At 41.8% G+C, this 17648-nt stretch overlaps 1 protein-coding gene across 1 annotated transcript; it reads left to right on the top strand.

Moving 5' to 3' along the window:
• The first annotated feature begins 1245 nt into the window (after nucleotides 1-1245).
• LOC311227151 (uncharacterized protein) lies at nucleotides 1246-16740 on the top strand. Its single transcript, XM_084312690.1, has 2 exons — nucleotides 1246-1498; nucleotides 12681-16740. Exon 2 carries the CDS (start codon nucleotides 12705-12707, stop codon nucleotides 13896-13898), a length of 1194 nt encoding a protein of 397 aa, XP_084168816.1. The 5' UTR covers nucleotides 1246-1498; nucleotides 12681-12704; the 3' UTR covers nucleotides 13899-16740.
• Nucleotides 16741-17648: the final 908 nt, after the last annotated feature.

Here is a 17648-nt window from a genome sequence, read left to right as displayed (position 1 = left end):
CAGTTATTATTATCTGAACATTCAGTTCAAGAAAAAAAACTGAAAAGTTTGCATAACTGACAACATAATTCAGCTTTTAGTGCTGGGAGACATTAATGTTGCTTCTGAATAAATCAGAATCCAGCTTGTTTTAGTGTAGGGAGACATTAACATTGCTTTTGAATACATCAGAATCCAGCTTGTTTTAGTGTAGGGAGACATTAACATTGCTTTTGAATAAATCAGAATCCAGCTTGTTTTAGTGTAGGGAGACATTAACATTGCTTTTGAATACATCAGAATCCAGCTTGTTTTAGTGCAGGGAGACATTAACATTGCTCCTGTCCTGAATACATTTGCAACCAGCTGCACCAGTCTTATTACAATGTGAGGAACTATGATAAAGTATGTCGGTTGTACAACGTTACTTTGATTGTAGGCCCATCACAGCTTCATGTATGTATGCCACATTTCCCTGTCTGAAACAATAATGCACGTGGCTTATTTGATTAAAGAATATCTCTAAATGAAGATTTTATTTCAGATTACAATATGTGGTTTCCAGGGGTTTACAAAAAATAATGGAAACCAATTACCGGTTTCAATCGAATTTGTGAGTACATTTTAGTTTAATAATTCTAACTATCTGGGGAGAAATGCATTAAATGCACATTGATATTATGAGACAATACAATTACAACTGTGAAAATATTGATGATGGCACTTTCCTACGCCCCGTTTTTTTCTGTAACCGGTGGGAGGCTGCAAGTATACTAGCCGTACTAGTCTGTTGTGTATGATGAATTGAAAATGGGGGACCCTGATGGAAACAAGACGAAAGTCTTTCTCAGGTCTGCATCCTCTTAACAATTGTATGTATTGAGCTGTACTGTACCCAATCTGCAATCTGTTAATAAACTTTTCAATCAATCAATCAATTAGAAATCTAAAGGAGATGTGTTATTTCCCCCACGCTCTATCGTGGTTCCTGAACTGGACTAATCAGTAACGCCGGATCTCGTCCTAGTTGTCGCCTAAACGTTTATAAACCTAACTACTACGCCCCATCTTAACCTAAAATAGAGACGGAAAAAATATTAGATTTTTTAGTTTTTCGAAGTTTACCCAACTAGAGCTTAAGGGGGGGGGGGGGCGAGTACGTGTCCGTCACGGTTCCAAGGTTTGGTCACCGATGCGGAAATAAATAACTAACGTCATTGTAGCGCTGAATGTTTTTTTTTATTATTATTATCCTAGACTGGGACCAACGATGAAAACGTTCCATTAATTTTGATTTGAGTTCGCGACGCATACATATAATTTGGACCCCGTTCGGTGTCGTAAAATGTGACGTCCACCACTAGACCTTTGTTCTAAAGACCTTGACGGGACTACCGGAAGAAGTTTAAGCCGCCAGCATAACAATAATGAAAGCTGGATTTCAGTCTACATACTGTGAAATAAACGATAATGCTATATAGAAAAAATTAGCCACACATCTTACAGAAGACTTTTAAAGGTACGATCTTACTCTGTTTAATGTAACATGTACCATTCCATGGTCGTCGATTATGGCGCAGACTATTACCTGGGAAATTATGTTTCCACGGCTGGATGGAAGCGGGTTATTATGTATTGCTGCATGAATAGTGTGCAACATTTCTTTAATTGTATTATTATTTTTTTTTTAAGCATTGCCTATAACTAAATTGAGTTATTGACTGTGTCTGTAACTATAATTAATGTTGCATAGGCTTGCTAGCTACACCTCCCGCCATGCAGTAGTCTTTTCAAATAAATAGACATGGCCTATGCAACGTTCGGTTAGTCCTCAAAGTCGTAAATTGATCATGTAACCAAGTCGTATAGACGAGGTTATAGCGTTCTGGTGTGCTAGTTACGGTAAAGTCAGCACCAATCATATCAAAGGCAGCCGAATTAGCCAGACCATTCAACAATTCTTGATGCAGGTGGTTTGATCAACTTTTAAATATCCCAGTATGTCACAACGTCATATTTCTGATGATGTCCGAGTCTCATTTGGCTCATTCACAGCTGTGTATATGTACCGCTTCAATTGCTTGCTTCATATCACAGCCAGGCAAATTAAAATAAACTGAAATTAACTGTAGACCTCCAAACAAACGACTGTGATGTAATTTTATTTTACTTACTCAGAAATATTTTATATTACCGTAACATGAAATCAGGTATGGTGTGTTCAGCCAGTCCTCCTCAACTCACAAAGTCATACATTTAGGAGTTAACCAAGTGGTTAATACCAGTGGTGAACTGTGAACTTGGGCAAGTTCCATTGATTGATTGAAAATTTTATTAACAGATTGCAAAATGGGTACAATACAGTACAGCTCAATACACAATTGTTAAGGGGATGCAGACCAGAGAAATACTTTTGTCTTGTTTACATCAGGGTCCCCCATTTTCAATTCATCATAACATATGACATACAGATAGACAGTACTGCTACATCTACATTTATGACATACCAGATTTACAAATCATTCAATAGGTTTTGTGATTTGCACGGCCTCAGCCAGCTGATCACCCAACCCACACGTGTATGTGAATCAACTCAGACTACCATTGACCTCATCCTGACCTCTGACAAGTCCAAGATCTCCAATAAAGGGGTTATAGCATGCGGGTTAAGTGATCATTATATGATATTCTGTACCCGCAAAAAGCTAAAACAAAAGGCTGGCTGTCACAAAACCTACTCTAGCGAGGCCTTTAACCTTGAACTGGAGAGCCTGGAATGGTCAGATGAGCTCAATGGTACACTGGTTTAAGAAACATGGCTTGGTTTCAAAACCAAATTTTCAACAATACTAAACGACATGGCCCCCCTAAGAACCACCAGGGTAAAAAAATCGCGCTGAGCCGTGTATGCACTCCGAAATATTGGCCGCTATGGAAACAAAGACAAAAAATGCTCTGAGTTTCGTAAAAGTCAGTCAAAGCTTACCAAAAGCACGAGCAGTGAACTCCAAGCCCACATGACTGAACTCAAACTGGAAAACACTTAAAATTACTTTAACTCCATGATCAAAACTGCAAAAAAGAATTTCATCAATGACAAAACTGAGGAAAACAAAAACAAACCATGTGAACTTTGGAAATTACTCAATAATCAACTAGGCTGCAGTAAAAAAAAAACTTAAAACCAGATGTTCAAACAAACATAAAGACGGACAACACGCTCATCACAGACAAGCTGGATGTAGCCAATTACTTAAACATTTTCTTCACAAACATAGCCACAACACTGGTAAACAAACTACCCTCCCACTTAGGGCATTTTGGGGTAGAACACATCATAGCCCTACTACAATAAACTAGGGGTCCGCAAAGACTATTTCAAACTAGAAATGGTAACAACAGCTGAGGTACTCAAACAACTGAGCGCCCTCCAACCTAACAAGGCCACTGGCCATGACAATATCCCCTCCAAATTCCTCAGAGACTCAGCAGCACCCCAGTCATCACACACATAATAAACCTCTCCATAAAACAGGGACACGTACCCAAAATTTACCCAGGCAACTACCGCCCTGTTTCTATCCTTACCTCCATCTCGAAAGTCATGGAAACATTTTTATACGAACAGCTCGAAAAGTACCTTGCGGATTCCAATCTGGCTTCAGAACATCCCACTCCACTGACACATGCCTTCTCTATTTGAACGACCACATCAAACAAGAGGTGGACGCGGGCAAATACTGCGGCATGGTCATGCTGGACCTACAAAAGGCCTTCGACACTGTCAATCACTCCATTCTGATAGACTAGATCAGGGGTCAGCAACCTTTTTGACATGGAGTGCCTGTTTGAAATATAGTTGTAACTAGTGTGCCTCAACAATATTCCATGCATCGTAAATATTTTTTCTCATAATCAGGTATTTTTAATGATAATTTTTACATTATTACATCATTATCGTTATTGTTATTATTAACAATATTATTATGATGGTTTTATCAACCCTAAATCTGAGGCCCCGTTTAGACGAGCGTTTTGTGAACAGAAACCGCAAAAGTCAACTTGCGGTTTCACTTTTAATTTTACGTTTAGACGAGCGTTTTGGGATGGAATTCTGCGTGCAGACGACGCTGTAACGACTCGAGACGACGGAGCCCCACTGTCACACGATTGGCGCATATGTCACATGACGTGCTGTGAAGACCCGCCCTACTCTGCCTCTGATTCGCAGACTGTGGATGGGGAATGTGATTGCACCAAAGCAGAGTCACTCACAGACAGTGGGTCCACTCACGTCGCGGGACAGATTCTTGTGTATTTAACCCTTTCACTGCCACACGACAGCCGGTTGTGTGATAGTAAAGGGTTAACCTTCTGTCGTGTGGCAGTGAAAGGGTTAAAAGTACTGCCAATGTAGCCTTCAGGTGATCTCCGTTGATATAAGTCAGACATACTTGCTTTGTTTACGTCTCGGCTACTGGCGCATACCTGCTACCTGTGACGTAAGCAGTACGCGCGACCAGAGCCGTGACAACCCTTTCGTCATCGTTTTATCAGATTTATACGTTTTAACAGTTTAGACGAGAGCGCAAAGCTTTTGCGTTTCTAGGAATTCCACCCTGGAAGGTAGTCTCACTTTTTTGCGGTTTCACCCCGTAAAAACGCCGTTTCCGTATAAACGAAAGGCACATCCGAAAAAATATTTTTGCGGATTCACCTGCTAGCGTTTCCGTCTAAACAGGGCCTGAGTTGGGGGGGGGGGGATGCAATGCAGACAAATAGCTGCATACAGTGCGACCATTTCACTCACATTTGCCCATTCATTTTTGGACACATCACACACCATCGGTGTGTGTACTGTACGTGTGCTGTCATAGCTCCACCTACAGGCCTAATGGAGAACACCAGGAGAACACCAGGATGTGAATGGAGGGTGAATGTGAGGTATATCGTGTAAATAAGTTTTGATTGATCGCAAGACTACACTGTAAAAAATATATAATAATAAGTTACCAGAACTTCAAAATATTGAGTTCAGTTACTGTGCATTAAGGTTTTCAGTTTTCAATCCATAATAATCCAGAAAAATAAGTACACAACCACATTATTTCAACCTAATAAAACTATGTTTATTGTCATTGTTTTAAGAACACAAGTTGACTTGGTAATACTCACATTTTGAGTAAAAAATATGGCTTTTAACATGTGCAATGTTCAATGAAATAGAAAAATAAATAATAAAATTAGTTGATTAATCCCACTGGTCACAATGGTGACCATAATAATGTTTTTGTTATAAGGCTCTGCAAATGTTACTGAATGATGTAGCAATGTATTTCCAGCTAAATTGAAATAATAAACAAATAAAGGGTCTCAATTAAATATGTGGTAGTAAAAAGAACCTGTGGGAGGATTTCAACAAGATAATGCGACAACAGTGCAAAATATTTCACTATAATATTTCAAAGCAAAAAAAAAAAATATATATATATATATATATTTTTTAATGCTGCCCCCTGTGCCTATGCAAATGCCCCCGCGTGCCTATGCAGGCACGCGTGCCTATGCAGGCACGCGTGCCTAAGGTTGCCTACCCCTGGACTAGATAGTCTATCAGTGAGCTGGATGCAATCCTACCTGGAGGGGAGAGAACAGATGGTGGAGGTAAACGGTACCCTATCCCCCCCCCCCCCCCCCGCCCTCCCAGTGAGCTGTGGTGTTCCACAAGGAAGCATACTAGGACCGCTACTGTTCCCAATTTATGCAAATGATGTCGTCAGCTTGTGACTGCAATTTGTTCCTGCATCTGGCTCGCTGATAACAAACTATCATTACACCTGGGTAAAACAGAGTCCATTCTCTTCGGTTCAAATAACAAACTCAGCAAGACTGACGGCTTCTCAGTTACAGTGGGTGACAATATTGTCACAAGGAAAGATGAAATTACATACCTAGGTTCCATCCTAGAGGCAAATATTTCCTGTGACAAAATGGCATCCAATGTAATAAAAAAAAGTCAACCAACGAACTCGATTCTTGTACCGGATCTCCTCTCTGGTAAACAAGAATACCCTGAAGACTCTGGCAGGAGCACTCTTTCAAGGGTACTACGACTATGCTTGCACCTCATGGTACCAAAGCACCTCAAAGGCATAAAAAACAAAATTACAAACGTCTCAAAACAAACAAGTCAGACTACTGCTTGACCTTACTCCTAGAACCCACCTCACCCCTGCCCACTTTGACAACCTAGGATGGCTTAGAGTAGACGACAGAGTACAGCAACTTGCAATGGGCCTGGTCTACAAGATACACTACACGACTAAGGTACCCATGTACATGTCAAAATACTTCCCAAAGGTCAGTGAATACCATGACCACAACACCAGAGGGAGCTCCACAAATCATGTTAAACCCAGATTCAGCTCAAACAAGGGACTAAACACGTTTTGCAATTATGCCACATCAATGTGGAACACGATGCACGATATATCGGCCGCCGATATAATATCGGCCGATATGGCCGTTTTTTTTACACATCGGTATCGGTCCGATATCAAGATAGGGCCGATATGGGCCGATATTTAAAAAAAAATAAAATTAAAATCTTTTTACATGTTTTGGCCTTAAATAGTTTCAAAATATCAGTCATTTCTGAAAATAAGTTACAAAAGTAAAATAATTATGCGTTTTGGAAAATAGCTCTTTATTTGATTATCATAAAAAAGTGTTTTCTATACAGAGATATCGACATCAGTAAATATCGGTATCGGCCAGAACAGCAATATTAATATCGGTTATTGGTATCGGCCACAATTTTCACATCGGTGCATCACTAGGAACACCCTACCCACAGCTGTAAAGGAATGTGAATCACTACCCACTTTCAAAACCACTCTCAAAGAGCACCTACGAGAGACTGCAATTCGAAACTGGCCCCTGTAAATGTCCTAACGCAACCCCCTCCAATGTACAATAAATGTCCTATTAAACCAGGGGTCTCAAACTCGCGGCCCGCGGGCCAATTGCGGCCCGCTGGATGATATTTTGCGGCCCGCTACTTTTAAATATATAATTGTTTTTGTATGTTGTGGAACTTGTACAGCACTTTGTTCAACTTTGTCAGTGCTAACGTTTAAACCTTTTTAAATCTTAGACAAACAAAACACTTTGCTTTCATGAAATATTGTAAGCCGTCATTTTTGAGGCTTTATAAAAGCAGCACAATGAACACAAATCTGTCAGTGCTGAGTCCGACCTCCTCTTAAATAACAAACAGTTAACAAAGAGAGGCAGAGTTGATTTAGCAAAAAAAAAAAAATATATATATATATATAATATTTGATGCGGCCCAGACTCTACCTCCAGCGGCCCCCAGGTAAATTGAGTTTGAGACCCCTGTATTAAACCCAATAATACACAAGACCCTCTTCTTGGGACCAAGTAAGGTTTCATCGATAATCCAATGTACAGTTACCCACCCGCCTACCCCCCCCAAGTCCACTATCATCCCTGTACCTAAAAAATCCAAGCCTGCTTGCCTCAACGACTACCGCCCTGTAGCTCTCACCTCCATAGCCATGAAGTGCTTTGAGAAGCTAGTGAAGGGCTACATCTGCTCCTCCCTCCCCATCAACCTGGACCCCCTGCAATTTGCATACCGCCCCAACAGGTCCACGGAGGACGCCATAGCCCATGTGCTGCACACAGCAGCATCACACCTGGACAAGAGGCAGGGGAACTATGTGAGAATGCTGTTCATCGACTACAGCTCAGCATTCAATACCATAGTCCCCTCCAAACTCATAGCCAAGCTCAGGGACCTGGGCTTGAACTATGACCTCTGCCAGTGGGTCTTGGACTTCCTGACGGGCAGACCCCAGGTGGTGAGAGCAGGCAACTGCACCTCCTCATCCATCACTCTCAACATAGGGCCCAGGGCTGTGTTCTGAGTCCCCTCCTCTACTCCCTGTACACACATGACTGTGTGGCACAGCGGAACAACAACACAATCATCAAATTTGCTGACAACACAGTAGTGGTAGGCCTGATCTCTGCAAACGACGAGAGGGCCTACCTGGAAGAGGTCAAGGTCCTAGCGGGATGGTGTCAAGAGAACAGCCTCTCCCTGAACGTCAGCAAAACAAAGGAGATGATTGTGGACTTTAGGAGGTCGGGGGTCAGGGACTACAGCCCCCATAGCATCGACGGGGCACCGGTTGAGAGAGTGAACAGTTTTAAGTACCTCGGAGTCCACATATCCGAGGACTTGACATGGACCACACACATTGACAGTGTTGTGAAGAAGGCACGACAACGCCTCTACTTCCTCAGGCGCCTAAGGAAGTTCCAAGTCAGTCAGAAGATCCTTAAGAACTTCTACTCATGTACAATAGAGAGCATCCTGACTGGCAATATCACCTCCTGCTTTGGGAATAGCACCGCACAAGACCGTAGCAGACTACAGAGAGTGGCCCGTTCAGCCGAACGCACAATTGGAGGGGGGCTTCCCACTCTCCAGAACATTTACAACAAGCAGTGCATGGGTACGGCTAAGAGAATTATCAAAGACTCCAGCCACCCAAACAACTGCCTCTTTGAACTGCTGCGGTCAGGCAAGCGATACCGGAGTCTCATGGCAAGCACAGAAAGACTCGGAAGAAGCTTCTATCCCCAGGCCATCAGGATGCTCAACGAACAATAACTAGGGATGCACCGAAATTTCGGCCACCGAAAGTTTTCGGCCGAAAATGGCAAAAAATTGCCTTCGGCTTTTGGCCGAAAGAGTTTTTTCACCGAAAATATCACTGAAACAGAAACAACAGAAACAACCTGTAACCTAACGCGTGTTGTTGTGATGATGTCGCGCTGTCGGGAGTCGCGCTGTTTCTCTGTAAACTCTGCACGCAACGCGTCCAATAAATGCGTCTTTAACATGCTTTTATATCCTTATTTACTATATGCCCGTCGCGGTTAATCACTGAGTATATTTTTCCATAATCATAATGTTCCACAACATTGGTAAAAAAAATTCTATTATATGAATCATTTTCGGCCTTTCGGCATTCGGTTTTTGGCCAACTGTTTTCTATTTTCGGTATCGGTTTCGGCCAAGAATTTCCCATTCGGTGCATCCCTGACAATAACACTATGTAACAACCATCAAATGCACTCACAGCACACGCATCCACACGCACACACTCACTTTAAACAAACAACTCACTGCAGCACCCACTTTACACACTTTAGAACACCTAAACACACTTTATATTTATTGGTAAAGAATTTGCACTACAACCCATACCTCATTACACCTTACTGTAAATTGTACCTAAATTGTACCTCATCCCATTTCTGCTTTGCACTATATAGTATATTGTATAGTATATTGTATGGTAACTCAGTTACTTCTACTCTGCATTGAACATTGTACATATGTATACTGAACACTTGTGCCTACGTATGTGACTTTTATTTTATACTTGCTATACTTATTTTATTTTATGATTGATTGATTGATTGAAAAGTTTATTAACAGATTGCAGAATGGGTACAGTACAGTACAGCTCAATACATACAATTGTTAAGGGGATGCAGACCAGAGAAAGACTTTCGTCTTGTTTACATCAGGGTCCCCCATTTTCAATTCATCATAACATATATGACATACATGACATACAGATAGACAGTACTGCTACATCTATACATTTATGACATATCAGATTTGCAAATACAGTACTGTTTGTGATACAAAAGTGTCCAGAAAAGGAGTGTATATACATTTGGCGTAGAAACTGTACATTGGAGGAGGTTGGATGGGTGGGGTGGGGTTGGGTGGGTTGGGTGAGGGCTGTACATTGGAGGTGGGGGGGGGGTGGGGGGGGGTGGGGGGGGGTTGGGTAGGGGACACACACACATTTTACACTGTACATTGGAATACTGACAAAGCCTTACTTGGTCATTTACTGTACAACTAGGTTAGGACATTTGTAGGGGCCAGTTTCGAATTGCAGTCTCACGTAGGTGTTTTTTGAGAGTGTTTTTGAAAGTGGGTAGTGATTCACATTCCTTTACAGCTTTAGGTAGGGCGTTCCACATTGATGTGGCATAATTGCGAAACGTGTTTAGTCCCTTGTTTGAGCCGAATCTGGGTTTTACATGATTTGTGGAGCTCCCTCTGGTGTTGTGATCGTGGTATTCACTGACCTTTGGGAAGTATTTTGACATGTACATGGGTACCTTGGTCGTGTAGTGTATCTTGTAGACCAGGCCCATTGCAAGTTGCTGTACTCTGTCGTCTACTCTAAGCCATCCTAGGTTGTCAAAGTGGGCAGGGGTGAGGTGGGTTCTAAGAGTAAGGTCAAGCAGTAGTCTGACCAGTTTGTTTTGAGATGTTTGTAATTTTGTTTTTAGCGCCTTTGAGGTGCTTTGGTACCATGAGGTGCAAGCATAGTCGTAGTACCCAACTCCATACTGGTTGTTGATTACAGATGCGTCTGGCGGTCCGGGTGGCGGAGAGGCTGGCTAAGCTAGCCGGCGATTTGACCGTGATGTTGTCGGGGTGCTTGCCGTTTCGTGTTGTCCTGGTCGGCTTTGAGTTCGTTGGCAGGGGCGTTAGGTAAGCACTGGTTCTATTGTTGCAACCACTGGTTGCGTTGTTGATTTTGATTGCGACGGCAGTCGTCGCTATTTGTGGGAGCCTCTGATTCATCGCTTGCTGTTGTAGCCGTGTGATAACCGGGCCCGGGTTTAATTTAATATCTCCCGCGAGGAGTAGATAAAGGATGATTATCGTCCTTCGATCTAATTTTCCTGCTGGGGGCATTTTCTTCCGCTCCGGATTTGCCGTTAGGAACCCGTGGATAGCTGCAGTTCCAACGGACAGATGTTTATGCTCTGAGCCGTCGAGGAGGTAAAAGTCATTGTGTCTACCGCTTTCTCTTTCTCTTCTGATTTCTCTTTTATCCAATTCCGTTTGTTTTAGCTTCCTTGGTGAATTAAAGTAATTGTAATCCATAGTAGGAAGATGATAATTTATGAAAAACCTTGTTGGTTTTCCCCGTTGTTTAGAGTTGTTGCTGGAGTTGTTGTTGGAGTTGTTGCTGGAGCCCAGAGATTTGCGACCGTCCATGGCGAGTGTCTGTTGTATCTGTACCATGATACCAGAGTTTAAGAGTTGTGATGTATCATTGACATTTATGAACATGTAATATCATGAGACTTATGTCTGGTCTGCATCCTCTTAGCAGTTGTTTGTATCGAGCCGTACTGTATTGTACCCATTCTGCAATCTGTTAATAAAGTTTTCAATCAATCAATCAGACATCATCAGAAATATGATATTGACATACCAGGATGCCCGAAGGTTGAGGAAACCTCCTGTAACATGAAATAAATGTTGTCCTCTGCCATCTGCTTGTTTGGGTGAGATTGGTCCTGACTTTCTGACCTAACTAGCGCACCCAAACGATATTATCATGTATATACAACTTGGTCACATGATACATTTACAAGTTGATGAAGAGCGACTAAATGCACTGGTCTATCAAAGTCTGCCAATCAACCACTAGGGCAGCAAAATTACTGTCTTTAGTTACTCTTTTAACACTTTCACTGCCACACGATATCTCGGGTTTCCGATAGTTATGTTGAAAGCCACTCACGAGATTTCTCGGATTTTTTTTTTTTTTTTTAGCGATCTGAAATCATATTGCGTCACGCGAGCCTACCCGAGTATACCCGAGCGCCGCCGGCGATCATATGTGGAAAAAAGCGCCCCCTATCGTCTCCCAGATGACAAAAGGGATTTTGGAATGGACTCAATGAAAATGGATGGGGGAAAAAATCCGGTACTCCACATTTTCCAGTCCACTGATCCAGCCGGGGTTACCACAGTTCATTCTGGAGCCTCTCAGCCCCGCGGAATCATGTGTACTACTGTATCACGTTGGATCCATACACTTATCGATTTTTTCGAATGGTGATCAGGAATTGGAATATACCAGTTGGATACCATCTGATGTCAGGTAAGGAATCTATGTTATCAGTGTTAGGATAATCAGACTAATTTTGATGAAGATATAGGCTGTTATGTGAAATGGGCTCTTTCGGTTTCACTGAAAAAGTCCAAGAGGAAATGAACACGGCGATTATCCGTGCGCGGCCCGAATGTGCTTGCGTGCACGTATAATATTGATCATCTAGCATTTATTTGAAAACGATTCATAAATAGGCCGACGAATATCAACGTTCTGGAATATTCCAGTAAAAGACGATTATCATAGAATGGTCCAGAATGAACTGTTTTTTATCTCAAAACGGGTGGTTTTCTAAATGCTCTGAAACGGAAATGAAGCGATAAAAAACCAATCTGCCTTGACAGCACTGACTGGAAAAGTAGTCTTTGATAAGCGACGGGCAGATTAGACACATAGCCATAATTTAAAACATAGATTAGGCGATATTAATGTTAACATTGAAGTGGACCGTGGCATCAAGGGGGTAAAAAGGAAAACCCGGCGTGGCACTCAAAGTGTTAAAGCTGAAAGTCTGCACAGAGCCAAAACAACTAAATATGTCACTGTCCCAAAGACTGCATAAGTGCATATTCTACCTGCCAGTACTTTTGCAATCAAGATTGAATTGATTACTGTAGTAATTTAGAGTTTTTCACTCACCTTTTCAACATATCTGATTAACAGGTGCTGCACCATCAAGGCAAAAGTATGGAAGAAGAGATTGTGGCGACAGAGGAGGTACAGGGAGATGCTGGAGGTAGTGAGGGGGAGTCTGGGGCAGACGGCTCCAACAACAGCCTCACAGCTACTAAAACAGCAAAGAGTATGCCCAAAGGTTCTAAGAAATTGCAGGTGTGGGTGACGCAGGTTAACTTAACTGACCTGGGATCAGACTTGGTACAGAAGATCATTAGTGCAGATGGATCTGGGGCTGACAACGCTTCTCCTAAGAGGAAGAGAGGCAGGCCGAAAGGTTCTCCGAACAAAAGAACACCTAGCAAGCATGTTGCCAGTCAACACTTATCAAACGGTGGTCCCAGTCTTCTGAAGAAGGGAAGGGGTCGGCCAAAAGGATCCACCCCCATGAAACGCAAGGCGGAAAGTGATGACGATGATGATGAGGATTATTGTATATCTAGTCCACCCAAGAAGAGGGGTCGGCCAAAGGGCTCTGTCAACAAGAAGCCCAGTTTGGTAGAGAGCAGAGAAGTAAACATATCGAACAGAAACCCAGATCCACCCAAAAAAGGGAGAGGTAGGCCGAAGATGCAAAGGCCAGTGGGGGAGAAGAGCACTGGTCCCAAGCCACTCAAAAGAGGGAGGGGAAGACCAAGAAAAGATGGTTCCCAACCTTTTAAGAGAGGTCGAGGCAGACCAAAAGGCTCGCTTGCCAAGAAACCTCCATCGTATAAGGCGCATAGCAAGGTGGGCACGCCACGGAAAGAAATGGTTGCCCCCACCACAACAGGAAAGAAGCGTGGTCAACCCAGAACAGAGACGCCTAAAAGAGGAAGGCCAAGGAAGTACCCAACTGAAGAGGTCAATAAGCCAAAAGTGTGGAAGCCACTGGGAAGGCCACGCAAATACCCACATGTTGATCCTGCAGAGGGAAATGCCCCTACTCCGCACAGAGGCAGAGGACGCCCGCGCAAGGCAGAGTCAAAAAAAGGGGCTCACCTTCGAAAGAGTTTGTCATCCACTACTCCATCCTCACCTTCCATCAATGATGGTTCCCCGAGGAAGAGAGGCCGTCCCCCAGGTACTGTCAAAGCCAGAGCTTTGTCAACAAAAGGCTCTGTCAACAAAAATAAGGTGGTAAATGACAAAGAAGATGCTGAAGAAACCATCATTGGAAGCTTTCCCCCTCTTGATGAGAATGAGATTGAAGCAACTATGGATTAATGTTAGCGATTATCAACCGATTGCTTCCATAATGTGTGGCAGGTGTGTCTGTGATTTAACTAAATTGTTGCAGTGTATAGAGGGTGTGCAGATGATGTTTACAGACGATGTGATGTTTGTTACCGCCCCATACTGGAGCACATGTGGTGGCAAACAAGCCATTACATTGTGTGTGTATTATGATAATTTAGATTAATTTGGTTTCCTAATCGGAGACTATAACTATGCTCAAATGTTCGAATGCCTGATTTTACAACAATCAACATTCCAGGGACATAAGTGCATCTCATTGGAATAATGTTACTTCAGGAAGACAAGATCCTCATGGCCACAAGGTAAATACTATAACAAACGTACATAGTATCTGTAAGAGTTCCACCCGTGACTAGCAACAGCTTAAATAACTAGCTAAGTGTTAGAAATAGTGCTCCTAACAGAGGAATGTGAAGGTACAACTCACCTTACCTGATCAATACTAACTCGCCTTCCAGAACTTGATCCTGGTCACCGGACCAGCCATGAAGTGAGCCATGAGAGATTATTTAATGCCTCCAGAGCCAGCTGGTGTATGAGTTACCAGTTAGGGCCAGCAGTCGCTGATCTCCAACAAATTCAGAGTGTGTATTTCCGGAGCAACAGGCTTTTGTTTTCGGTCCAATGGGATGTTTTTCAAACTATTCGGGTTTCGGCATAATGACCTGTCAGACCAATAGCATGGCACCGCCGATTGTTGTTACAGGTTGTGCTATGCTATGTCAGGCAGATTGGCTATCTGGCAGTTCTATATTGACTGAATCATGGTTTAGGGCAAATTATCCATTGAGGATCCTAAACTTGATCCTAAATAATCAAACATTTTGCAACATATCATGCCTTTTATTTGTTGTCCAAATGTTCGTATGAACTAGGCCCGCTGCGCTCATTTTGCTAAAACATCCCCACAGTAGTATTCGGATACATCCACTAGCATGTATCACGCTCTGTTTTTTGCCATCCAGCACGGCGGGGTAAATGTAAATGTTACTTGTCACGTCACGTGACTGCATGTCCTTTAAAACAAAGACATACAATCTAGTTAAATGAGCAGACATTAACATTTTGTCAGTGCGATAAACTAGAGCTTCTGCAGCTCCTGTTTCACAAACTAACCCAATAATTTTCTTTAAACATGCTTTATTGTGTTATGGCTTTTTACGAGTTAACTAGTGTAAATCGTTTTAGATACTTAACAAGCATGTAACGATCAATATAGATTTTCTACATTTTAATTTAGTTATCATTTTTACTGTAATAGGATTTTAACTGGTTAATTGTGCTATGTTATTCGGTATGCCTTTTGAAGAAGGAATTGTAAACTAATGTTGGAGGGATCAAAAATAGCAGACAGATTAAAAATGTATGGGGGGGGGGGGGATTAGCTTGGACTGGGGGAATAGGATAATATCAAAATATGTTTTTATATGGTGTCCTGTCGTGGGTTTTAACCGTCTCTCCTGAAGCCATTTCACAGTCAGAAGATGTCTTCATAATTCGTTTTTGCCTTAATTGCCAAAGCTTTTAATGTACGGTCTGTTACCATTTCTTAGATGTGTCTGTCGGACTCTCACCTATTTGTCATCTGCATTCCTTGACTGAATGAAAGGCCTACTGTAGGCTCCTGTACCCTGTACTCAACTATAACCTACCTACAGTCACAGCCCTGACCTGAAGACATCCGAAAGATGTACCATTGACTTCTGCCAGTTCTGTTAGCTCAGCTGTTATAAAGATTGTTGTAGTAATTCAACTTTTGACCCTTTCTCTAAATTTGGTATCTGTAGGTGTGAAGGTCTTCCTTTTATTTTATTATTGTTTTTATAACTTGTACCATCATATGTTTTCTTTATAGTGATTGGTTTGGTTTCACAGATCCTGGTCGCGTCTTGTTCGGTGCCCTTCATATGTAATGTTTATATATATATATATATATATATATATATATATATATAAAAATTCAACACCAAGCGGGGCTCTTTTGCCCTAGAGGTCACTGTTTTACTGCATTACAGATGCTACTTCTAAAGTAAGGGATACAAAAATGTGCCGGAAAAGATGTGAAGAATTTAATCAGATAATTAGTTTCTATACCCCAACACATTGTTTTTATGGGGATAATCCCTGTTCAGTTGGATCAAATCTAAATTGGAATAACTGAATACCAAAATATGATTTCCTGTCTCCATCTAACACACTGGTCTAAGACACTGGTTCTCAAAGTGCAGTCCAGAAAAATGGGTAATTAAAATGTCACTAATAGTTCCTTCACTAGAAGTTAGCATGATGATTATGATGAATTGAAAATGGGGGACCCTGATGTAAACAAGACGGAAGTCTTTCTCTGGTCTGCATCCCCTTAACAATTGTGTGTATTGAGCTGTACTGTATTGTACCCATTCTGCAATCTGTTAATAAAGTTTTCAATCAATCAGCACCATGAGGGACTGCAGGCCTATACACATGACTGTTCCCTCCTCTGTTATCTCCACATCTACAGACAGTTATGGGATTATCAACTAAATCAGATCTAACAATCAACATGTCTCAAATGGGGGTACAATTTACATATCACTTTTGGGGTCCTTGATATGAAAACTAGAATGTGAGGAGTGGGTCTGGGATGACAGATGCCAGATGGTTCTTTAGAGGCAACTAGTCTATTGCTTTTGACATTGATATGTTAAAATCCAGCATGGCTTTCAAACCATTTCAAGCGGATATATTTTGGTCATAGTTATGTGTTTTGAATGAGAGACAATGTGAGTTTATGGTCTTTAAATAAAATGTTCATTGCTGTTATATTTTTCATGGTGCTGTGATGGTTTTTATTTAGCTGGTGTGTAATAACTTGGCCTGGCATTATCTTTTTTTTGCACGTAAAGTTAGTAAAGGGTGGGGAAATGTAAAATATTCACTAAGTACAGTAGGCTACAAGTTACAGCAGTGAATCATACAAAAAAATATTCAATTGACATTGAAGAGGAAAATGTTTCAGTTGTTTTAAAAAATTGAAAATGTAAGTATATATATCTATCCATGTAAATGTATATCTATAACTATATGAGGTGAATATATATATAAATTAACCAAGACCAAACATGTATCATCAAAGAAGAGTAGTGGGAACTCATCACTCCTTTCAGTTGCCCAGTTCGACCCGAAGGAAGGCGTGAAGGCGCTCACAACAAAGTAGTCCCACACCAGTATCCGGTCCGTCTCTGCTGCTTTTGCTGGAAAACAACACTGGAAGCATGCAAATCTAACCACGATACATAATGCTATTGCTTGACATGTAGGCGACTTTTGTCCTTATTATCTAAATGAAAATGTGGACATATTGAGATTGTACATTTTTCACCCGGTAAGTAACGTCTACACAGACACCGGGAACTGTGGGATGAGCTCTTTGGTTGCAAGTTTTTGGCAAAGGGGTCTCTCAAAACAAACACTGTTTGCCGATATATATCGTTTAACGTGAAATGGCTACTATCACTACATTCAACGTTCGGAGCGAAACATGTACGCATGACCCGATACACAGCTAATTCCCCCAAATGAAGAATGTGTGAAGTGACGTCTGGTATAGATTATTAATAAGATTCCGCCCCACGTGCTCATTCCAGGGCCATGGTATTGTGCAGAATGTCGTGTTGCTGTTGGACCATGATATTGGTTGATTCATTTAATCGCCTTAATGTATTTGAATCCCCCCGC

The sequence above is a fragment of the Notolepis coatsorum genome (assembly GCF_963971535.1).
Source record: "Notolepis coatsorum genome assembly, chromosome: 4".
NCBI classification, from domain to species: Eukaryota; Metazoa; Chordata; class Actinopteri; order Aulopiformes; family Paralepididae; genus Notolepis; species Notolepis coatsorum.
The sequence above is the reverse complement of the archived record's forward strand: the minus strand, read 5'-3'. Positions and strand labels throughout refer to the sequence as shown.

Excerpts from the sequence above, each read along its gene's own strand:
- LOC311227151 (XM_084312690.1), top strand. The coding sequence starts at position 12,705 with ATGGAAGAAGAGATTGTGGCGACAGAGGAGGTACAGGGAGATGCTGGA.